Here is a 26,542-nt window from a genome sequence, read left to right on the forward strand (position 1 = left end):
GATGACAACATGGAAAATAACACTATGAAAAAGTCAAGATGTCAAACTGAATCAAGACTTTTCTTGTTTTCACATATATCTGTGTAACTAAAAACACCTGGATATAATATAAAATGCTATTAGACATTATAACATGACATATAAAGACTATTTTCAGTATAGCAAACTATCATAATGCTCTTACTAGTATGTATACTGTTCACAGTATGCTATTTTTCTGGATGACCAGCTTCATTTTCCGAAAAAAATAAAGATTCTTAGAATTTTTTTTTGCCTCACTATTTGATCACACTGTCAAAAGTGCACAGAACTAAATTAAAAATGCACAATAATCATATTTTTTTCATTTCTGATAAATATATTAACAGCAATTCTCCTCTTTCTTAAGTAAACATGCATTGTGTTTAGGTCATGTGACAACTGTGGCATACTATTGTTTGAAAGTTTGTCATTGCATACTGTTTCACATTTATTGTTTTTAAATAGTAGGCAGAATTAGCAGGGTTTTTTTTTGTAATAGTAGGCAACAGCAATTCATGTACTAGTATTCGATCCTGAACAGAATGAGAGAATGAAGCATCATGAATGACAAGAAACTGTAAAGAGATTGACTCTGCTGCCCTCTAGTGCTTTACAATGGGGAAGTTTCTGACTCTCAATGGATCAAAGAAAAAGTAAAGATCAAGTTTAATCAATTTTATAATGACTATGTACAATAAATACAAAAGTCTAATCTAAAATGATGAACTAAACCCCATCTTAAAAATTACATTTATGAACAAATGCAGAAGTAAAATGCTTCAATATAAAACCATTATGGCCATTAAAAATGGATTTTGTATAGTTAAATACAGATACAATATACCACAAACTGTATTTACAAAAGTCCTTCATATGAAATATATGCATAATAACACAGTAACTCCATTATGTTCTATGGCTTTGAATATTCAGATTTTTCAATGAGGCTTAATCTTCTTTTACTCAAACGTTTAAAATGAACAAAGGACAAATCCTAAACAATTATTGGTAAATAAGATAACTAGTGTTGGTAAAGTGCATTTTCACATGTCTAAAATGCAACCAGTTGTTCATTATAAAAAAAAAAATTATAAAATTATCCCTTTACAAATTCACTTTATGTATAAAATACATCTTTCATAGAGCGCTAATGTTTTACTGACCCAAGCAAATGGCCTATGATACAGTTAAAACATCTTAAAACAAGCCTCTCTTTCTCTGCCCGTGTGTATGTGCACTAATAAACATTTACACTGGCACATTTTATCTCCCTTAGTTTGCTGTTTTTGGACTTCCAGAGCAGAGGAAATCCTCCGTCATAAATCACATTCAGACATGAATGAGGTACATAAATATTGATATAACACTGAGGAATTCATTATAAAAGTAGTGTCTTTCCCTTCAATTTTGAGACTTTATATTCATGTAACAAGCAAATTAACACTCAATGTGACTTTGAGTATTAATCGCAATGTTTTAGCCAAAAATATTCACTGTTTAGTAATACGGCACATTTCTCATCAGGCAGTGTTTTGCTCTTCATTTAATACTGGGCATTTATGCACGCAACTACTCCAAAATGCATTTTTCCTCTTATTTTTGGAGACTGTGCATTCTGCTCCACTTGTCAATAAATGTTCATATCTTAAGGAGGATCTATGGATCATACATTCCTGCTGGATTCTACTCAACTTTCCAGATGCCGATTTTGCCGTCCTCCTGCGCGGCTCCACTGAGCACGTAGCGATCTTCAGCCGAGCACAGAGTCTGAACGCTGTCGGCGTGTGCGACCAGCTCCTTCTCCACCGTGTAACGGTCCGTGTTCACCACGTAGATCTTCCCGCGGGCTTTTCCTGCGGCGCTGCGACCGTGACAACCCACCCAGATCTGAGAGATTTTAATGCCATTATTAAGCTTTTACTTGATAAGAAAACTTGATAAGACAGATAGATGTGTGGCGTGTCTCACCTGATTCTTGACTTTGATCATGCAGACGACACCGGCGCAGTCTTTGAGCTGGATTCTGATGAAGGGTTTGTTCAGTTCTCTGCAGTGCCACACACACAGCTCACCTGCGTCCGCGAAACCGGCCCACAGTTGCTCCGACTGCAATTATATTCGCATTACAAACTCATTAATACTCCAGTTTTCATATAGAGTGCTGCAGTGATGACATATTTTAGAAGTCAAAGGGATAGTTCACCCCAAAATGAAAATTACCCCATGATTCACTCTCCCTCAAGCCATTTTAAGTGTATATGACTATCTTCTTTCAGATGAACACAATCAGAGTTATACTAAAAAAATATTCTTGGGCTTACAAGCTTTATAATGGTAGTGAATGGGGGGCGAGATTTTAAATCCCAAAAAAGTGCATCCATCCATCATAAAAGTAATCCATACGGCTCCGGGGGGTCAAAAGGCCTTCTGAAGTGAAGCGATGCGTTTTTTTAAGAAAAATATATACATTTAAAACTTTGTAAAATATAATAACTAGCTTCCGGCAGACAGCCATACGCATCGAGTTGTAGTAAAAGAGTGACCTTTGATGTGATGAATGATGTACTGATGAACGCGGAAGCTCAAAGGATAGAGCAAAAAAAAAACACCTAAAACGAGAATTAACTCAATACGTCTGGCCGTTTACCGGAAGCTAGTTATTATAGTTTATAAAGTTTCAAATATGGATATTTTCCAACAAAAATGCATCGCTTCGCTTTAAAAGGCCTTTATTAATCCCCTTGAGCCGTATGGATTACTTTTATGATGGATGGATGCATTTTTTTGGGCTTCAAAATCTCACCCCCCATTCACTACCATTATAAAGCTTGGAAAAGTCAAGGAAAAGTTATATTTTTTAATATAACTCAGATTGCATTCGTCTGAAAGAAAATAGTCATGTGTCTTATATGGCTTGAGGGTGAGTAAATCATGTTATAATTTTCATTTTTGGGTGAACCAACCCTTTAACATCACTTTGGTTCCCTTAACAAAAACCCAAAGGATTTTTCTTGGCTTTTGGATTATTTAAAAAAAATTAAACTATGACTAACAAAATTTTGTTCATCATGCTAATTTTCATAAAATAATTTTGAACCTTAAATACAATTACCAGAAGAAAGCTAAACTTAGGCTATAAACAAACCACACCAGTCACATGACTTCCAGCCACATGCAACAACTATTTCAGTCTTTATTTAAAAACATTTTCCCTGGAAGCTTGAGTTAGAATAGTTTACAAGAGCGTGATTATAAACACAAGGAGGATGAGAAAGCGACTAATGGTGAGTAGATGATTTTTCCTGTTCAGTGTGATGATGTTTAATGTCCCCGACAGCCTTTCTAGTCCCAGTGAGACATTTGTTAGCAGACGCCTTTTTCAAGACATATAAAAGCTTCAAAATTCCCGAGTGGGGTATTACTGATGTATTTCATGTCATAGAATAAAATGTAAAACTATCTTGAGCTTGTGTTCACCTTATTTCAGGCATTTACCCACAAACCCATTAAAAAAAAAACACTGACGATGAAACCGAAAAAGCTAAAACGATAAGTTTCATAAGTTTCATTTCATAAGGGAGAGATTGCCATAAATGTTCACTGTCTGGTGAAAAATCACAGACTTTCATTTCATACTAGGGCTGCACGATATATCGTTTTAGCATTGAAATCGCAATGTGCGATCGCAAAGTATAGGGATCGTAGTTGATCCGTACAGACCAAGCACCACAGTTCGAAACACACACGTTTCTCAGAGTGGAAGTTTATCATTTGCACGTGTTTTAGGACGTGTCAGTTTAAACATTCAAGCGATCTTAAACCATCTGAGTGCAAGAAGACGTGGAAGAGAACTGAATTTGGTAGCATGCTGTTTACCTCCACATCTTTTTGTGCTTACATGGCCACATATTTGCAAAATTATGTCAAAATGACTTATTCGACGAGTATCTTCGTAAACACAGTTGCTTATGGCTTATGTGAACATAAACAATTGAGAAAGAAAATGCATGTGTATCATTATATTGGATCTGTGCATTCAGTCTTAAAGTGACAGCAGCCTAATAAACCTGCTGCTGTCTGAGTCATGTTAATCAAACAACAAAATACAAAGAGAAAATCACTTTTTAACTGGAATAAAGATTAAATTATATTTAAATTATACAGTAAAGACTATGCAGTGTTATTTTAAATTTGATTATTCAAATTTTGTACCTGAATACTGTTAGACTTACCTGAAAAACAAAAAGCAATGTTTATTTAATTTGTATCTTTGTTCTATTGTATCTATGCTTGTAATTTGTTTGTTTTATGTGTAGATTCACTCCCCTACAAAATCACCCCAGTTGTTTTAGAATGATTAATTCTTTCCAAATTGAGCTATTCAAGCTATATTTTTGGTCATATTGCAATATATATAGCAGAAAAACATCACAATGTAAGTTTTTTCCAATATCATGCAGCCCTATTAGATACCACCTAGCAACCACTCAAAACACCATAGCAACTTTTTGAGAATCTCTTTTCCTGGAAATCATCAAAGCTTGTCCCATCACAGCTCCTCAGAGAGGCCGAGGGACCCAATAAAAGAGCTCGTAAATGACCTCACACGTGTGATCCATTAACCTAATGAGTCCTGAAGCCCAGCTGGGTGGACACAGAGAGCCGGACGAGCTCACAGCCTCATTCTGAATCGAGCTGGAACAGGGTCTAGCCGTGGGGAATTGTCAAACCGGTGATTTTTACCTCATTAAAGAGCAGGAAACTGCTGAAACCCCTCGGCGAACTCAGCAGGTGATCTGGAAGAGACATCTTACGATGCACCGTGCCGTTCCTGCGCACTTCCATCACGCAATCACGGCCACCTTTAACACAAAAAAAGTTTGTAATGCAATGTTTGTAATAAAACTGGGTTGCAATGTAATGCAACCCAATGTAATGCAACCCAGTTGTATTACATTGTAATGTAATGTTTGTAATAAATAAATGTTTGTAATAAAACTGGGTTGCATTTAAACATTTTTACATCAACATTTTAATGATAAATTGAAATTGACACAATGAAAATGGTACAATGAAATTGTTTCTACTCTAATTTGTTATTGAAATATAAACTTTTAAACTGTTTCGACAGAAATTTCACCGCGTCTCTACAAAAAAAATGTCCTTATAATATAATAATAGGTGAGGCAGACTTACAGCACCACAGCATGCCATTCTGGATCTGGATGGACTGCAGTCTGTCACAGGAGACTCTGAAGTGTCGTCTGACCTGCAGCGAGGACACGTCCCACACGATCACACAGCCATCTTCACTGCACGAGTATGCCACCGTCTGACTGTAACGGACATCGGGTAAAAAAAAAAAAAAATCAACTCAACTAGCACTGGGTGTTTGTTAAAGACTGTTGCAGATTTGTCTACGTTACCTGAATTTGTCGACTCTCTCCTCCAGGGTGAGTCCGGTGACCTCGCAGCGATGCTCCGTCAGTTGTTTATTGCACGACACGCTCCGCGGGTTTATGATGTAAATGAACGAATCTTTTGAGCCGATCCACAGCTGCTGCTGGTTCACTGCCAGCATGCAATTCTGACAGGAGTGAAAGAAGTGTGTGTTAATACAATAAACAGCAGGGGGAGCACTACTATGAGAACTATGAAGAGCAGAATCACAATAATGTGATGGAATCAAATAAAATGCTAAAAAATATGTCATAGACTTGACCTGGAGGGTAATGCACATGCTCCAATATGTGCAGGAGACATGAGTTTGAATTCCTAACTGGCAGCAACAGCAATATGAAAGACATCAATGCTCAATAAATTTAAAAAATTACATTCTATATATAAAATATAATATTCACATATTATATATACAGAATTGTCTTATGATATATATATATATATATATATATATATATATATATATAAAACATACATAAATATATCATATGTATCATATCACATATATAGTAATAAAATGTTTAGTCTGTTTTATATATAGTCAAACCAAAATTTATTCAGACACCTTGAACATTTCAGTCATTATTACAGTTGATTCACTATAGTTTAAAAAAATGGTAAGAAAATATGACAAGATCTCAGAGTTAAACTGTCAGAAAAAAAATAATTTTAATTATGTCAGATAACACTTAAGCAAAACATGGTCAGGTCAAAGTGCCTGAATAATTTTTGGTGCCAAATGTTTATCAGTTTTACTGGTAGTCCACTGTATGAAGATTTTTTGGGTATATTATGTCACAGTTTACTTTATTTTGCTATCCTCACTTACATTAATGAACTATAATGTCCTGCACCCACTAGTAAAATATATATAAAAAATTATATCTAGTGTCTGAATAATTTTTGGTTTGGTTTGACTGTATACTTTTGCTAGATGTGATTAATCGCGATTAATAGATTTGACAGATTTTGAGATTTGACACGTGTGTGTGTGTGTGTATATATATATATATATATATATATAAAAATATATGTATGTATATATGTATCATTTTTATATAAATACATACATAAATATAGTATATACATATATAAATGTTATAAAAACTTAAAAACTGACTGTTTATATATATATTGTCTCGTAAAAAAAATTAGTCTGCTATCCAATATTTCTGAATTCCTCCTGAAACTCACAATCAGCGTCTAAAGGCTGATATGGAGATGATAAGGGGTAATGGAGTAATGGCAAGGCATTTCATACGTCATCCATCAAGGTAATTTAATCTATCTAGAATTCCTCACCAGACGGGACGTTCCCACTTGAACAGAGTTCTGCTGCATGGACCAGCTGGCCGCGTCGAACACCAGCACCTTCCCATCACTCAGTGCGCACCAGAGCTTTGGGTTCCCGCTGCCGTCCAGCTCCGACACACCCAGCTGACCTACAAACACACAACACACACTTCAGCATGCTGGAAATCATTACAGGATGAGTATCTGGCTTTCATAACTGAGCACTAGTAAAACCCTCCCTGCTGTGTTACTACAGAACTCACAGGGCATTATGGGTGTTTCTGCATACACAGAGGAGTACATACACATCTGTGCTCAATGTTTCTAAACGTTGCATTACTGTGTGGATCTCACAAAAACACATCTAAGTCATATTCAATCAAAATTAAAATAAAGTAAGATCAAATTAATAATATAAAATAGAAATAGAATTAGAATTAGAATAGAAAAGATTTAGCATAAAGAAAATAAAGCTTACTTTTAGGACCAGTACTGTTTTTTTGACATTGTGGCATTATTTGCATGTCTATCGACCACAATTTCCCCCGATTCTCAAAACCAATGTTTTTTTTTCCCCTTTTAAATCAGTATGAATTAAAGGCAGAAATACATTATGTATAAACAATATAAATATCTTTTTTTTTTTGTATTACAGTAAAGACAATTTAACCCTAACCCTAACCTTAAGGAGGAAATCTGTTTAACTGTCACAAAGCAAAAAATCTGAATGCTCCTAAAAGCTTTCTTTATGCAAAACGTCTTATTGGTTTTTCTTGTTTTTGTGGAGGAATGTGACCTGTAAATGTTCTCTGCAGGTTTTATGAGATCTTTTACAGTTTGTCACTGCAATGGAAAGAAAACATGTGATTTTTGCCATTACAATCAGCTGAACCAACAGGAGTTGGACAGTGTTTTTATGATACGCAACAGAAAGACCGAAGTATTCTGCTTCTTATCAGAATTATATGACGAGTCCTGATATCGGTGCTCTTGTGGGAAGCTTCAAATCAAATACTGCCTTAGCAACCACCTAGAACACCCTAGGAACGACTCACAACACCTTAGAATTGTGGCGGCAAGTTTTGCTTTGTTTTGAATTGCATTATCCAGAAAATATAAAAATGTATTTTATTCTTGATCTGATAATAACAACAAAAGTACATAATAATAAAATAATTTCAAATGCAACTGTAAAAAAAATTGTTGAAAAATACAAAACAAGGATAAAAGTGTACTCAAAAGCAAAACTATATGTCTTCAGATGCTTCTAAAAATTGTGAATTCTTGGATTTGTCTAATTTGAAGTAGCAAAAGGATTATAGATGTTTGTGACATAAAAGCAGCTTTCTCTGATCTCTTGTGGTTCTGAATGCATGTTGACACAGTCAGTATTCCCTGTAAACAACCTTGTACCCTGACGTGGACTCATGTTTGTTTAGCTGGTTTTACACCTTTAACAAACAGACAAGAATGAAGCTCTGCAAGGCTTCAGATCCTTGAATGAGGAGTCAATCGAGAGCAAAGGTTTGTCGTGACTTACAGTAAGTCAATCTGAGGAAATCTTAATGACATTAATGTACTGAGTCATGGAAATTTGTCGTAATCACACACTGGAAAGACGGAGGAAACAACTGCCCGTGAACTCTGCCCAAAGTAGTTTCCGCACAACTGATTTGGAAACCAGTTCTTCTCCACGAACGCAGGAGCAGTACCACAACATGAATCTACAAACACCAGTGAGACACTTGTGGAATTACCAGGTCAAACTGGTTTATCTGTGAGACACTCGAAAGTAAAATCCACTTTTTATGAAACCAAAATATGTTTGCTCTTTGTCTTGGAGTTAAAAATAAACACTGTGCACAAGCCACATGACTTTCTTTATTCTGATGTTTAGCAGACTCACCAGGCGTGTAGAGCAGGACGTCCACCGCTTGAGGAGACGTCTGGTCCAGAGAAGGGTTAATCTTGTGTTTTAGGGTCTCAGATGTAGTTTTGGGGACCATCATGGGCACTATAACAAACCCAGAGACATACAGTCACTAAACTTACATTTAATCATTTAGCAGAAGCTTTTAACCAAAGCGACTTACAATTGAGGACTAAATACAGTCACTAAATACTAAAATGGTTATTTATCAGATGTAACACACACTGTAGGTGACACATACACTGCAGTTTTTACAACTTGCTGGTTTTAGATTACAGGGCTGCTCATTTATGGCAAAAATCATAAACATGAACAAGATTACAATGATTTAACACTATCACTCATTGACTTTTGAATCCTGAATGGAAAATGTATGACAGTTTCCACAGAAATATGAAGCATTTCAACATTTTCAACATTGATAATAATCATAAATGTTTCTTGAGCAGCAAATCATCATATTAGAATGATTTCTGAAGGATCATGTGACACTGAAGACTAGAGTAATGATGCTGAAAATTCAGCTTTAATCACAGGAATAAATTACATTTTACTATATATTCACATAGAAAATAGTTATTTTAAATTGTAATAATATTGTAATAATATTTTTGATCAAATAAATGCAGCCTTGGTGAGCAGGAAAGAGCTTTACCGAGCCCAAGCTTTTTAACAGCCGTGTAGAACTATATTTATATTTCAATAAATATTAAAAAATAATGAACAAAAATAAATCAGATAACAATGAATAAGATCAACTTATGTTAAGTGCACTTCCATAATCTATTGAAAACTACTACTTTTATCTTGATTATTTTGTTCATAATCGTAATTGAAAATAAAATTCAATTAAGCACCCAGCTCTACTTCAGACTAACATATAGACTAATATATAACAGACTAATAGAGTGATACACACCCTCAAGCTTCATCTTGTCAAAGTAGGCCAGTTTGGTAGCAGCGTAGATGGCTTTCTGCGACTGCAGGCTCCCGACCACGGCGTCCATCAGCAGGACGTTTGTCAAGGCCTGCTCCATGAACTGAGGGTCCTGTAGCAGAGATATCACAGCACACATTCACACGATCAGGACAGACACTCCTGACCCTCAGGCCAAGAGACTCTGAGGAACAGCAATTTGAGAAAGTGAGAACAACTCCGGATGAAACCAAAACCAACACTGCTGCACTGAACTCTGACGCCTCACATCGAAACCTGCATTCAGTCTGGTATCTACTCAGAACTACAAAATTGTGCGGGACTGTGTTATTTTACACTGTATTCAGTGTTTTCAGTGTCTCAGATTCGGTTTGCAGATAATGTTGCTCCTCAAGAACTCCATCTTTGCATGCATGTCGCGTATAACTTGCATTTGGGAACATTTAGGTGGACGTTTTCAGCAGTTTCAGACAGATTTATAAGAGTTTATAAATTTGTTGTCAACTAAACACAGACTTAAAGGTCTCCCTGTAGTTTTCTGCCAAAATAAAAGCTCAAAAGGTTTAATGTTTGAAAGTGAAGAATTTAAGACAGTGAGTAGTATTGTAAAATAAAATTATCATTAATATACTTATGAAATTATTCAGTTTTTTTTTTTTTAAATATTATTGTATTTTTTTCATCATCATTGTCATACATTATTGCAGACTCAAGATCCAAATGTAAAACAAACAAACAAACAAGCAACAGATTAAAAAAGAAAAAAGAAAAAAAAAAATCAATGCATTGCAAAAATACAATAAATAAATCATATAAATAAAATACAAATATTAATATAAATATAAATAAAATACAAAATACATAATATAAAAATACAATGCATTATTTCAATAGTAATCGTCTTTGTCTTCATTTTGTATAATTAGAGTTAAAATAATAATAATAATAATAATAATAACAACAATAAATAATATTGAAATAATAACATTTTTCAGCAGCAGCTGTGAGATGTTTTCTTATGACATGAAATGTTTATCATATCGCAGTTCAAATCGCAATATGACAAAATAATCACAACAGGCCTATAATTTTTTTTATCATGCAGTCCTATACTTTAAATAAGTTATTATAATTATTTGTTATAATTAGGGTTAAAACTAAAACTAAAATTCCAATAAAGAATAGTTTAAAGGCAATAAAATAAGTTGCATGACCATCTGACATCAGAAAGCTGTGAACATGCCAACTTGTAGTTAAATTATTGAAATATTAATTTCAAATCTCTTTTATGTCAAATTGATATTTTATGTCAAATGGGTTCGGCTGAATCCCTGAGCTAGAAAATTATTTCGGCAAAAAGAAAAAACAATGCAATCATCAAACCTTATGATCGTCCGCCATCTTCCTCCCGGCCCACATCTCTTTGATCATCAGGTGCCAAAGGTCACACTCCGACTTCAGATTAGCCTCGAACGACTCCTTCCTGAAGGCCGTTTTGATCTTTAGAGACGGGATCCTCAGCAGAAGGAAAGGAGCAGAAGATATCTTCACGTCCTGGATGAGAAGAATAACATGTTTCAAGGTTACGTGAGGAAACGGTTAAACATGGGTGCTTGGGTAGATGTAAGTGATCCTCACCTCAATATCTCTGAACTTGGTGATTTCGACGTATCCCGGCCGGCCCTCCGTCAGCAGGAAGAGCCTGCGCTGGGTCATGGCGATCTTGCCCACACCGTGGCTGGTCTTGACGGATGACGAGAGCTTGTAGACACATTCGTCGGTCTCCAGGTGTTCCAGCACGACGGCCGGTAGGTCCACGTCCTGAGCCGCCGCTTCAGTCTCCTTCCAGAAGCTGTAGAAGAAGCGGAAGGTCTCTGGATCCACCTGCTTCTGCTGACCTGCGTGGAGGAGATATCGCAAACACCAGCGTTTTATTCTAGAACAAGGCTTTTCAATCTTTTAGATGCCACAGACACCCAAATATGATCATCCTAGTGCGTGGGACCCCCACCCTAAAAAATATAAAGTTTTTGTATATTGTATAAAGACCCAATTTATACTGTGAAAATTGTATATTATAAATATGTGTATTTAGAAAATATTTAGTTTCTATTACATTACATTATCAAGTTTTTTTTTCCCCTACTCACTATAGTAATGTACTGTTAGATGTATTAATTATTTTTTTCATTTATTTTAATAAAATTTTGATTTTAGATTTATTTATTTCAATTTATTTTTTATTTATTTATTTTTTACAATTCATTTTTTTATACTGGTTTTCTCTAAACTTTTCCACAGACCCCCTAACAATCCCTTTATTTATTTAAATATTTATTTATATCTAATTTATTATTATTTATACATTTAATTAATTTAATCTTTTTTTTTTTTTCAGTTATTCTCCAAACTTTTCAGTGGACCATCTGACATTCCCTTTATTTCATTATTTAAAGAATTTTTTATTACTATTTATTTATTTTAATATATTTGTATTTTTATTTATTTTAAAGTATTTTTATTCATTCATTAAATTTAATCCTATTTTTTATTATTTATATTTTTATTATTATATTTGTATTTTTTATTTATTTATTTAATTAATTTAATCTTTTTAAATTATTTTTTAATTTAGTTTTTTTTTTTTTTTACACTGGTTTTCTCTAAACTTTTCCACAGACCCCCTAACACTCCCTTTATTTATTTAAATATTTATTTATAATTTATTATTTTAATCTATTTTCTATTTATTTATTTAATTAATTAATAATTGTTATTTTTATTATTTTTTATTTTTCAATGAACCACCTGACACTCCATTTATTTATTTAATTATTTAAATATGGTTTTATTACTATTTATTTATTTTAATATATTTTTATTTATTTATTTAATTTAATCCTATTTTTTATTATTTAATTATTTTTACATTTTTTACACCATTTTCCCTTAAACTTTTCCATGGATCTCCTAACATTTTCCATGGATCTCCTAACACTCCCTTTCCGATCTTAGTTGGAACATCCTTGTTCTAGGGAATAATCAAAACCAAAACATTGATTATAATGGCAAATGGCAGGGGAATGAAGCTTTAAAGGGACAGTTCACCCAAAACTGAGGATTCTTTCATCATTACTCACTCTTAAGTTGTTCCAAACCTGTATGACTTGATTTTTTCCATGGAACACAAATGCACAAATACAAACTTCGTGAAATGGGACCAAAGCATACACCAAATGCATAAAATTAGTCACATGACTCATGCACTATATATGCTCCTCCAGGTCTTCTGAAGTCATATGATGCTTTGTGTGAAGAACACACTCAAATGTAATCATTATTTGGTAATAATCTATTCAAATATGACTTCAGAAGACCAGAACATCATCTTCTGTATTACATGAAAGAAGGAACCTCATATAGAACATGAGGGTGAGTAAATGATGACAGAATTATTGGAGATCTCATGACGTCTGAGATAAGGATGGTTCTTTACTTTATGGCTTGAAGCAATAAATCAACATGGTAAATCCCGGTAAGTGAGATATAAACGGCACACAAAAATATTTCCTTTAAACCTGACTGTCAACTAAAGAGTTGTGCCTTGCGTTCTTTCCAATTTTTTTCAAACATAAGAATGATGAGTCATGCCACGTATGAGTAAGAAATGCATCTCGGGTATCTGACACACATTGATCTACTAACACCGTCCAGGAACTGTGATGTGTCACACAGCTGTGAACGTTACATGACTTTTAACAGACAGGAAATGATTAACCAGCGTTATACTGCTCAAGCATCGAGTGCAGCTGAGTGTGAAGAACGGAGGACTAAAGCTAGAGGTTAAACACAAACAGAGTTGGAGAACACAGGGCTGAATATGGCCTACCTGAAGAGCATTCCTTCACGCACACATTCATGCACATGCACGTACGAGTCATGTGTGCTGAAGTGCCATGCCATGATCGTATTAGTACAGAAGGCACACTGCACAAGCACACTACGCTTACCGTCCACGGCAAGGTAAAATACGGACTTGGAAGTGGCCTCCACACCTGACAAACCAAAGCCATTTTTACTAAAAACACTAGAGACGCATGATACAGTACATCAGTGACCATATCAGCCAATACTAGCATATTTATATCATTTTTATCCGTTTGATTGGGCCGATATTGGAAGCAGATATTTTCAGTATATTTTTACAAAAATATATTCTATCTGTCTATCTGTCCATCCATCCACACGTCCATTCGTCCATCCATCCATCTATCCGTAAACCCATCCATCCATCTGTTTGTCTATTCAGCCATCTAACTGTACATCCATTTATCTAACCATCCATCCGTTCATCCATCAGTCCATCCATCCATCCATACGTCTACCCATCCATCATCCATCCATCCGTCCATCCTTCCATCCATCTACCATCCGTCCATCTGTCCAGCGTCCATCCATCCACCCATCCATCTGTCCATTCATCCATCCACCCATCTGTCCATCCATCCATCTGTCTACCCATCCATCCATCCATCTTTCTATCGATCTGTCTGTCTATCCGTCATCTATCTATCTGTACATCCGTTTATCTAACATCCATCTGTCTATCCATCCAACTATCTGTCCATCAGTTTATCCATCCATCTATCTGTTTATCCATCCATCCATCCATCCGTCTATCCGTCCATCCATTCATCCATCTCTCTGTCTATCTATCAGTCTGTCTGTCTATCTACCCATCCATCCATCCATCCATCTGTCTGTCCATTCATCTGACCATTTGTCTATCTGTCCATAAGTTTATCTATCCATCTATCTATCTGTTCATCCATCCATCCATCCATCCATCTGTCTGTCTACCCATCCATCCATCTATTTGTCCATCAGTTCATCTATCCATTCATCTATCTGTCTGTCCATCCATCCATCCATCCATCCATCTGTCTATCCATCCATCCATCTGTCTATCTATCTGTCCATCCGTCTATCTATCCACCCATCCGTCTGTCTACCCATCCATCCATCTATCTGTCCATCAGTTTATCTATCCATCCATCTATCTGTCCATCCGTCTATCTATCCACCCATCCATCCATCCATCCATCCATTCATCCATCGTCTGATGTTGCATTCATGTCTGAAGCAGGTTTATTGGAGCAGATAAATTTTCAGCAGGTGATCTGGAGAAGGGTTTTGTTGGGTCACGCAGCATTGGTATGGAATCGACCTCAGTATACTTGGATTGCAAGAGCAGGAAAGGTTGTCAGATTTGATCTCTAAGTTTCTCTAGCCAATTAGCTTGCTTGTCAGTTTGGCCCAGTCATGCGACAGCTCAATTCTGATTGGTCGTGCTTTGTACCCACCCACAGTGAGCGCCTCAAACAGCCGCTGGATGGTGCCCAAATCCTTGACGATGCCTGACTCCTGAACGCGCCGCACAAAGTCCTCCACGTGCAGGTGTTTTTTGGGCAGTTCAAATCTCTTCACCGTCCCGCCATCCATCGGTTGCGCCCGCTCCCACTCATTTTCTCTTTTCACCCGGCTGATCAGACGCTTCAAATCGGTACGTTGCTCAGGCCACCTTCCTCTCCTCCGGTGGCAGAGAATCAACCAGCGCGGTCAACAGCTCCGCAGGAAAGATGTCCATATCTGTCTTATACAAGCTCTGGAAGTCTCCGAGGGCGTCCACGCGTCTGCCGGCAACAGAGTTCACCAGGCCTCGTAGGTAATAGTAACGAGCCAGGAGGGCGGAGTCATCTGGGGTCGCTGTGATGGCTCTGCTCAACTGGCCAATGAGATCATAGTAGTACTTCTGAACGTAGTGGTAGGCCAGCGGAGGAGGGAATTCTGGGAGTTTAAAGATTCTGATTGGCCTTGAGGGACCCCAGGAACCTGTTAACATAAAATGAAGATAAGTGACATGTACTATGATTTTTTCCATCATTTAAAGATTACAAAAAAAAATCAAAACTGATTATATTTACTTTCTTTCTTAAATAAAAAATTTGCGAAATAAGCATATAGCAAATAAACACATTTTTGTTCCAGGACAATGAACAAAAATTATTAATGACATCACCTGCTCAGGGCATATGCAATTTTTTTTTTTGACCAAGGGGGCTGCAGAATGACTTAAAATTATTTAAATTAATATTAATTAATTAATAAAATTAAAAAATAAAATTTAATATTAATTTAAAATTATGTCAACACAGAAAAAAAATGCATTCTTTAAACCACACCAAGGGTCCCTGGTTAAACCTGTTTCTAATTTGTTTGTGATTTTCAGAATAATGTGTTCTTAAAAGTTTCCTCACCGCTCTGTAAAGGCATCGTCCTTACTGATATCCGTTGGACCGGGATGGTGAGCAATCTGTAGTCTGCCAGGTTTGGCATACTCTTCCCCAGCCTGCTGTTCAGGCCGTTCTCTGGTCTGCAGGTCTTGCGGTTGATCTCCTCTATTGTGGGTCTGCGTGGAGACTCCGTTATGGTTTTCAACCTGAGGAAAAGACACGTTATCATGGAGAACTCATGGAGAAAATGTATTTTAATTCAGCTCAATCATGTCAGATGATGATTTTTATCACCTAAACTGAACCTTAAAGAAATATTCTGTTGTTTTTTAACATAATGTCTGTTACTGAAGAAATTAAATAAATGAATGGGAAATTCATGGGAAATGGGACGCATATGGAAGCACAGGAGGAAAACTCACAGGACCATGAAATCTATGCCTCACTGTTTCAAAAGTAAAAACACTGACCAAACCTGTCAAGTTACATGCAATCTATTGCCATGACCAGCTAAAAAACAAAACTGGGTTACTTTTCCTTGTTCTGCTACCAGGAAGGGAGTAGTCAAAATGATTACCTTCTTATCATGCCAAACATGCAGTACATTTTATGCCCTTTTTACACTCTCTGTCTCTGATGCTTTAAAATTAAACGGGACATTTTTGACTGCAGTGCCTTTAAACTCCTTCACATGTGAACTGAGCACAGTGTTTTCTCTGGTCTGCACACAATGGCATGTGGGTTTGTTATAGTGTTACATTTAGTTTTTAACTTCCCCTTTTTTCAGTAACAGAATCACACTGAGACAGATTCATGCTTCATCCTCATTACTTGAGACTGAAGGAATGTTGCCTATTTCTTTTCCTGTGGCATTTGATTGTTTCCTGTAATTGTTTGATTGTTTCTTTGTTTGCCCCATTATGGTATTTTCTTCATTTAGTTTTGAAGGTCTCTCATAATAGATTTACGTGCATTCAAGGTCAAAAAAAAAAAAAAAAACTTTAATTTTCTCCTAACATACACTACAGCATCATCTCTTTTCTCTCAGTGTCTGAAATGGTTTGATCAAGGATTTGGTCTCTCTAAACCCGCCTTTCCGAGATCCTACTCTGCTCTGATTGGTCAGATGGCTCAGTCTGTAGTGATTAGTCGACCGTGTGTCAGAAACAAAACGACCATTACTACTTCTGGATTTCAGCTCTTCTTCAACACTTGATACAAAGTGATACGAACAGTTCATGCACGTAATTTAATGAAGTTTGCATACTGGTTTTTAAAACATCTGGCCTGTTTTCCTGATTGTTATTTACTGTAAACACACTTCATTTGTATGCATTGACATGGAAATTGAAGGCATGGCAAACAGGCAATACATATGAAAATAACTTATGAATATTCCTTTACTGAATGGAAACTGGACACAGAGAGAGAGGTAGATGGAAACAATCCATTACTGTTGACATTTATTTACCTCCGGGTCTCTGACCGGATGTTCAGCTGCATGCGAGTAAATGCGTCATTCTTCCTGTTCAAACGGTCCCGTAGAAACGAGTGGAATATATGAGTGTCTAAAACCTGCAAACACACACGCATGAGTTTGGTACAGAAGAACATGCTGAGTGTAGACCTGAATATGAGCATCTACTTACCCGTTTGTAAAACGTGTGATCTGTCGTATCTCTGGACCGGAGGAACTCCTCGCTGTTGAAAACACGATGCTCATAGTTCAGGAAGTCACAAACTTCACTACAAAAAGCAGAAAAAAGAAAGTAGATGTATTTCAGATCAATCACAGAGCATAAAACAGCATCACTGTGTTCAGATATAGGCAGGAAAAACTGCAGGATGCTTCCGTTAGAGAAGAAAAACTTAATAAAAGAACTTTTGACAAAGTCCCTTTAAGACAAGTCATTTCACTCGGCGGCCATCTTTGAAACGCCTCTTGGGCATGCAGGTGCAGCTCCTATCTCTTTGAATGGGGAAACATAAAATTCTCCAAAGCTGTTCGTCAAGCTTTCGATTAAATTTCATATTTGAAATCACCAATGAAATCTGACAACTGTCTCATAAATTTTGTTTCTAAATGCTCGAATCATGACAAAAAACTGCATTTTTTTCAGACTGGATTAAGCTAATGCGCATGCGCAGTCCTAAGTGCGCTTCTCTATGGGAAACGCACGTCTGACTGTTTCTACAGGAACCGGAGCTTCTAACGGCAACTGCAGTGATGCAATGACTTTACCAATCAGTGATTGGCTCTTATTTAGAAGGCGGGACTTATTCCACCATATGCACTTTCTCCCATTCATAAAAATACGAGTGCACCGTCTTACTATATATCAAGTCTGCATTTGATCTAGAGTAAATTACAACATTCTGTAATGAGAAGAGCTTAGCTAATCATAACTGAGGTCATTTGCATATGTAAGTTTTAACATTGTGTCTTAACAAGGGAATCTCACAAGGTCACATTTCATCTCAAAATTAATATAATATAATATAATATAATATAATAATTAGATTCTCATTACCCTATCTTTTTTTTTTTTTTTTTTTTGTACTTTTTGGCACGTTGCTTTTCGCAGTCGTGGATTTTTAGAAGAAAAACATTTACATTTACAAGAATTTATTGTATTTATTGTATGTTATTTTAGTATTATTTATATACTATTATAGTATTTATTCATATTTTTAATTAGCTTTTATTTTAAAATTTTCAGTTTTTATTTTAATTTTAGTTTTTTTAATAATTTTGGTATGAGCATTTGCCATTTTTATTAGTCTAAATATTTCTATTTAGCTTAAATTTATTTTTATTTCAGTTTTAGTTTTAGTAATTTTAGTACTGCAACTTAAATTTATTTTAATTAGCTGCCAAGGCAATATTTCTGATTCTCAGTTTAGTTTGAGTTTCTTAAAGTGTAAGTTTTAATTTATTTCTATATTATATTATATTATATTATATTATATTATATTATATTTTTTTAATTTTTATCTAATCTTTATTTTTTAAATTATTGCTATTGTGTCTTGTCAGGTTAGAACACAACATATAGGGTCAGAAAGAGAATAAAACACGATCGCGCAAAATATAAAATTAAGACTTTGGTGCAAAAAAACTGACAAAGATTTAATCTAAATGACACAAAAATCATCCGATATGAGCTCTTCATAACTGCTGATCTCCAGACCTGAAGATGTTGACGATGAGCTCCATGGTGACGTTGAGGATGAAGCTGTTGACTCTGTGCTGCCACTGTCTCCTGTGAGCACGCAGCTCGTTGATGTCCGTGCGGCTGCCGGCGTGACACAGATCTAGGTCATAGTGAAGATGAAGCCCTCTGGCTCTACAGAAACACACACAAAACACGCTAATCACTGCAGCATGACAGCGCTCACACTCACACAACAACCTCAAACTGAAGAAACAGCACACGATCTGAACCCTGAAGCTTATGTTTTGGATGACACTGTTTATTTGCTGCAATTATGATCATTATTAGCGATTAACTTAATCGTGTCTCTGGGCTCCTTTGAGTTTGATGCTTTGTACACAGCAGGATCATGTTCAACAGTGAGCGTAAAATCCAGTGAATCACCTCAAACTAAATATGAGGAATGACATGTGTTGGATTACAAAGACACCCTGTGTGAAGTGTGTCATGTTTTCAATGTTAAAATACTTTCTTCTAATTCTGTTTGATGCTTCCAGTGGTTTCACTAGATCTACTAAATATCTGCATGTTAAAGAGGAGAATTTCTGAAGGATCATGTGACACTGAAGACTGGAGTAATGATGCTGAAAATTCAGCTTTGATCACAGGAATAAATTACAGTTTACAATATATTCACATAGAAAACAGTTATTTTGAGTTGTAATGATATATCACAATATTACTGTTTTTACTGTATCTTTGATCAAATAAATTCAGCCTTACTGAGCCCAAACTTCTCAACAATATTGTACATGGTATGAACAATGAAACAGTAATTTTGAGTCTCTTACCGGGATATAAAACATTCTCCGGCTTCCAGTGGCACATCTGGAAGATCAAGTCTGCCTAAACTTGAACACATCACTGTTCCTTGGTCAATGTCTATAAGAACTAGATCATCCAACTCCTGCAGAAAAGACACAGGAATCTGTCATCAACTGAGAAATGAGCCAGACGTCAATAATGGCACTAGATCAGTGGCTCATCAAACGTCCAATGGGGTCTGAAGATGACTTAAAATGATTTAAAATGAGACAAAACAAGGATTAAAAAGCTAAAACAACTAAAAATCCAGATATTTCTTATTTGAATTCACCTTAACCCCCTTAACAACAGTTTTTTCCTATAAAGAACCAGGGTTCCCAACTGTCCCAAGGTCTTGTAAATGAATAATTTATGGAGTAAAAATATTTTTTTTATTGTGTTATACTGTCATATTTTGTTATATCTCAAAAAAAACAAACTGTTCATATACGGTAGTGGCCAAAAGTGATGTCCTGAGGGAATATTTGTTTTTAATGACCCTACAAGTTCAATTAAACCATCAAAATATGAGGAAAATATTTCATATTTTTAAATATTTTTAAAATATGAGGGAAGAACAAAACATTAAACTTGGTTAAAGTATTTATCTGATAAAATTATTTGGCAAAAAAGGGGTAAACTACAACTATAGGTTTCATTTTTCTATGCATTTTTTTTTTTTATAGAAAAATAAAAACCTGTAAAACCTGTAGTTGTCGTTTACAAGTATATCTTTTTTAGTTTACAAATATAAAAAATGAGATATATATATATATATATATATATATATCTTTTTTATAATTTATTATCACTTATCCTTAATCCTTATCTAGTAAATCAAGAACAACTGAAACAGCCATAAAAATATCAAGCAAAACATTTACTAAGCGGTTTAATCAAACTCAAGTTTGGACGATGCAGTCAAACCAAGTATGATATGAAGCTGGTCCGTACCTCTGTGACCTCCTCGAAGTGGTATGTATGGCAGCCCATCAGGTAGGCCGTGGGCGCCATGATGAAGTCCAGCATTTGGCGCGACAGGACGGGTACGAACGGATGCTGCCAGCGCAGCGGGTGAATGAAGATCATGAAACATTCGGCAATGAGCGTGAGTTTGGCCCAGTTGGTGGACAGAAACACCACCCTCTGCTCCATCAGGATACAGCTGATGATCTAAGAGGAACAAAACCATCGAGAAGTGAATATATGAGCATCTCCTTAGAATAATAAGTGCTCTGCAGAAATGAGTTCACATTCTGATCCAGGTTAAACCGGTTTATACTGGTTTGGTGCCGGCCAAATGCTTCTAAAATGACTTGCAATGTTGCAAAATTTGATATACTTTTATAGTTTTTATTAATGTTTAATATTTTCAGTTTTCATTTTCATTTTAGTTTAATTATTAGTATTTTGTGCTTTTGCCTTTTTTATATATTACTATTTAGGTTTAATTTATATTTTATTACAGCTTTATTTTAATTAACAAAAATTTTTTAATAGTTTTTAGGTTTGGTTAAAGATGATAACCTTGCTAAACCAACTGACCTGCAGGATCTGTTTGGGTTTGAAACACAGAAACGGCAGGTGAAGATCGAGGTCCAACACGGGCCGATCCACATCCAGTCTGGAGGGAAGTTCAATCCGAAGGGGTCTGAGGTTAAACACCTAGAGACACGTCCACAAAAACCAACAATAAAGTAGCTGACCTGAAAGAGCTTGTCAGAAACGTAATTAAATTTATAGTGCTGGTTCATGTGAACGGTCAGGGAATAAAGACGCTCACCACATGCAGTGGTCCAGGAGGCGGGATGGGAACCAGTGCCAGTTTGGCAGAAAACTCCTTCACATGCTCTTCAAACTCGGTCATGCGGGAGGTCTTCAGCTGGAGCAAGAAACTATGATGATGGCAGAGAAAGGAAACGATTACAGCTAATACTCCATTTCATGTTATAGCTAAATCATAATATGGATTCGGGTCTTACCAGGACAGACAGTCTCTGAGGGCATTATAATATGGATATTTGGAGATGACACATATGCTGTATGTGGTGTAGAGACGCTGGAGTTTGGTCAACTGGTGGCCGTTTTGAGGCATCACATTATCTTGTTGGAACTATAATAACACAACAAGCATGACAAATTAATTAGATACTGCATTTTAGAACCTTTTTATATAATAATACATATTTTTCATTATATTATACAGTATGTAATATATTTTATTTATACATACATTAACATTCCAAGGTTTAGGGTCAGTAAGATTTTTATTTATTTTTAAGAAATTAATACTTCTATTCAGCGAGGATGCATCGAATTGATCAAAAGTGACAGTAAAGACATTTATAATGTGTTTTCAGATTTCTTTTTTTTAAATAAATGCTGTTCTTTTAAACTTTCTATTCATCAAAGAATCCTAAAAAACAAACAAAAGTATCACAGTTTCCACAGAAATATGAAGCAGCACAATGTTTTCAACATTGATAATAATCAGAAATGTTTCTTGAGCAGCAAATCATCACATTAGAATGATTTCTGAAGGATCATGTGACACTGAAGACTAATGATGCTAAAAATTCAGCTTTGATCACAGGAATAAATTACATTTTACTATATATTCACATAGAAAACAGCCATTTTAAATTGTAATAATATTTCACAATTTTACTGTTTTTATTGTATTTTTGATCAAATAAATGCAGCTTTGATGAGCAGAAGAGACTTATCTCAAAAACATTTAAAAAATCTTATTGATCCTAAACTTTTAAATATATATATATTCAAAAGTTTAGGATCAATAAGATTTTTTAAATGTTACAAATATAAATTATATATTTGATATAGTAGTTATCAATAAGAGTATGTTTATGAAACCTCACATGAATAGGCTTGCAGTACTGAGCCACCACACCATGAGTCTGGGTCCCGAACACATCCGTGAACACCAGGAAATGATAGGAGTCTTCTCTGCACTCATTGGTTATTCTCAAACCATCTGAACGATGACAAACCAAACTCTGTTAGAGTTACCGTTAGATACAGAATTCCAGGCTGAGGCGTTTGTGAATGTTACCTGGGAAACAGAGCTGCGGCAGGGCTATGAGGTCAATGTTTTGCGGTACGCTGAGGTCATCTGAGACGACGACTGCTGATTCATTGATTTTGCCTGAATCGCTGATGGTTGAAACAGGTCGGTCCCTCTTCTTAAACGAGCGTCTCCGCTGGGCTCTGCTGAAGGCCGGAGCGTGATCCTGAACAACACCGTTACTGGAACTCTCCTTCGTCACAAACGGTGGAGCGTGAACCTGCAGCACCTCCGCCTCCACCAGAAGCTCTTTGTCTTTACCCTGCAGCCAAACAACATGAACAAAGATAACATTTTGCATATATATGCTTTTATTATTATTATTGATGATGATTGTTAATAAAATACAATTTTATTTTATTTTTAATTATTGAAATTTCATGCATAAATACAGGATATTATCTAGATAAAACTTTTTACATTTTATGATTTTTTACGAAAACTACTATAAAACTATACATAAAAAATAAAGAATATATTATATAAATATTATTTATAATATATATTTATATTATAGAAAATGTATATATTTGATATTAATAATGAAATCACATTTTATTTTTTTTTATTTTTTTTTACATTTTATGAATGATTATGAAATATATTTTAAATATATATATAATTTATAATAATATATGTTATATATATAAATTACAGAAAATGTATTATGCATATTATTGATATTAATAATGAAATCACATTTTATTTGTATTTTTTTTTTAAATTTTATGAATTATTATGAATAATATATATCTTTTTTAAATAAAGAAACAATATATATTATATATTATTTATAATATATGTTATATAAATGATAGAAAATGTATAATACATATTATTGATATTAATATATTAATAATGAAATAATGAATGTCTATTATTTTTTACATTTGATGAATTATTATAATATATATATATATATATATATTAAAAGAACAATATAAAATAATACATATATTTTTAAGGAAATATATATATATATATATATACACACACACACACACACATATATATATTATAGAAAATGTATTATACATATTATTGATATTAATAATGAAACCACATTTTATTTTTAATTATATATATATTAATAATTAATAATAATTATAATTAAAAAATTATGATATATATATATATCATAATTTTTTAATTATAATTATTATTATTAATTATTAATACAATTTAATACAGATTTTCATTGTTTTTTGCTCAACATTTTGCACAGAATGAACATGAATATTGAAATGAACAGTTTGAGATGTCTCACCAGGCATAGTTCTTTCAGACGTTCATTTGATACTCCGACCACCAAACACGCCTCCAACAGACCAGACGGGCCGTTATCCGCCATCAGAACCGCTTCTGTTCAGCTCTGGCCGTCAACGATCATCCAGACACTCACAGGCAGTCTTCAGTCTTCAGTCTTCAGCTCCATTGCAGTTCTTCAACTTCCTCTAGGTCTGTTAAGTGGTCACAATGACTTCATCTGATGCTTCACCAGACATTTTTAGCAGTACTGACTGAGGCAAGCATCACTATTACTATTGCTTATGGTTAGTGATGTAATATCTAGAGACCTTGTCACAGAGCCCTTGTGGGGGATTCTTTTCAAACGGGAAAAAAACACCTATCAACCACAAAGTATTATATTTAAAGATTCATGCAGATGAAAGGGAAGTCTGCTCATTATGTGGTGCAGAATTTCAGCCATAAACCATCACTATGTACGACGTATAATGTCAGCTGATGTTTACCTGAGCTAAAGCTCCAACATCTCTTATCTGAGTCAAGGGATGAAGTGATTGATTCACATTTTATCACTGTGATCACAAAACTTAAGACATAAAATCTGACTGACCTTCCCTGCCAAATCAAAAAAGAGAAAAAACTGAAATGCCAATGAGTTTTAGCTACATAATTTGATGTATTTCTGAGTGATTTTCTCCATTGGATGGCGTCAAGTACAACTACTTAAGAGAGTGTTTTAACATGAAAACATTAGCCTCATCTTTAATTAGATATCTCTATCATAACAGTCTGATAGTCTGGCAGTCCTTGCATGCCCTGCTGTTTTTCCATCCGAATAACTACATGCAATGGATCACTCCCAGTGTCAACATCTGCTTCTAGACAGAATCTGGATCAAGATCAAACTAAGACTAGAACTGAATATGAAACTATGGCATTTTTACAGTTCTGTTCACTCAGAGAGACCAAAGCATCTACTGTACGACTGTAAGTGCGTTCTGTTTACATGACATATACAATAGACGCTTTGGTCACTCTGATGCAACACAGACCCTGAGCCAGTGATTCTTGAGCCAGACCGGCGGGTGAAGTCACACAGTGACAGCATTCATACCGCCGGAGTGAAGCTTGACAAAGACGTCAGACCAGTTGGGAAAAACCAAGAAAAGTGAGGTCTGTCATTCCTGAGCACATACCTCCTTCTGCTGAGCTAAACTTCATCTAAAACTACTTCAAACAACAGTGCTATAATTTTTCTATTATATATGACCCCCTTTTTATGAATTAAAAATTCATAAAACACATTAGTAGATGTTCTACTTATCAAAAGTTTTAATTAAAGGTTTTTTTTTAATGTTTTTAAAAAAAGTCTCTTATGCTCACCTAGGCTGTATTTATTGCATGAAAAATACAGTAAAAACAGTAATATTGTGAAATATTATTACAATTTAAAATAGCTGTTTTCTATGTGAATATATTGTAAAATGTAATTTATTCCTGTGATTAAAGCTGCATTTTTAGCATAATTACTCTAGTCTTCAGTGTCACGTGATCCTTAAGAAATCATATACTGAATATGAACTTTATATACTGCTTATATATAACTATATATATATATATATATATATATATATATAAAGCAAAAATCTTGATATTGACAAAAGTTATCCTTGTTAACATCCAACTAACAACACAGTAAACAAATTTAATAAATAAAGGCATAAATTAATCTGTCTATTTTGTTACTAATTTTAGCTGGTTTTGTGAGATTTCATGCACTACTTCACATCTGCTCTCACTTTCTATGAGCCACATGCGCGTTCACAACCGAAACTAGAGAAAAACACCGAACAGATCGATTGTTACAATGATTAAACACACATAAATGCTTCATATGATGCATGTATAATATAATCAAAGTTACATTATTGATCGTGTGTACAAATATTCAGTGTAACGAGCAAAAAAATAAAATCATTAAGATTCAATAAAGATTATTAGTAAACAAACCTTCAGTGTCCACTGCGGGTTCTAGTGAGAAAGTGCGCTGTCAGTCACTTGTTGTGAGTTAAAAGTGAAAGAATAAAGCGAAACTGTTGATGTAGTGCAGATTTAGTTACAGAACACGACTCGTTATGAACACGAGGCGGGATGAAGCTGCGAACTGACCCGTCAAACTCTTTCTGAAAAGATCTCCGATCCAAATGACCAAACCATACTATTGGCAAGGCTTAGCTCATGAATATGAATTAGATA

General features: G+C 34.9%; 1 protein-coding gene across 1 annotated transcript; it reads right to left on the reverse strand.

Moving 5' to 3' along the window:
• Positions 1–663: 663 nt before the first annotated feature.
• dennd3a (DENN/MADD domain containing 3a) lies at positions 664–26,537 on the reverse strand. The gene is given in 26 exon segments (XM_051873299.1): positions 664–1,908; positions 1,990–2,127; positions 4,765–4,883; positions 5,218–5,357; positions 5,448–5,608; positions 6,784–6,923; positions 8,681–8,788; positions 9,624–9,753; positions 11,025–11,195; positions 11,280–11,539; positions 13,652–13,696; positions 15,005–15,215; positions 15,217–15,533; positions 15,959–16,140; positions 17,406–17,509; positions 17,584–17,680; positions 19,126–19,281; positions 19,941–20,056; positions 20,908–21,126; positions 21,499–21,618; positions 21,737–21,848; positions 21,936–22,066; positions 22,833–22,948; positions 23,027–23,300; positions 24,306–24,498; positions 26,297–26,537. Coding segments are annotated over 25 exon segments (3,855 nt in total). The 5' UTR covers positions 24,390–24,498; positions 26,297–26,537; the 3' UTR covers positions 664–1,704.
• Between the last annotated feature and the right edge of the window lie 5 nt (positions 26,538–26,542).

This window comes from Ctenopharyngodon idella, chromosome 19, assembly GCF_019924925.1.
Source record: "Ctenopharyngodon idella isolate HZGC_01 chromosome 19, HZGC01, whole genome shotgun sequence".
NCBI lineage: Eukaryota > Metazoa > Chordata > Actinopteri > Cypriniformes > Xenocyprididae > Ctenopharyngodon > Ctenopharyngodon idella.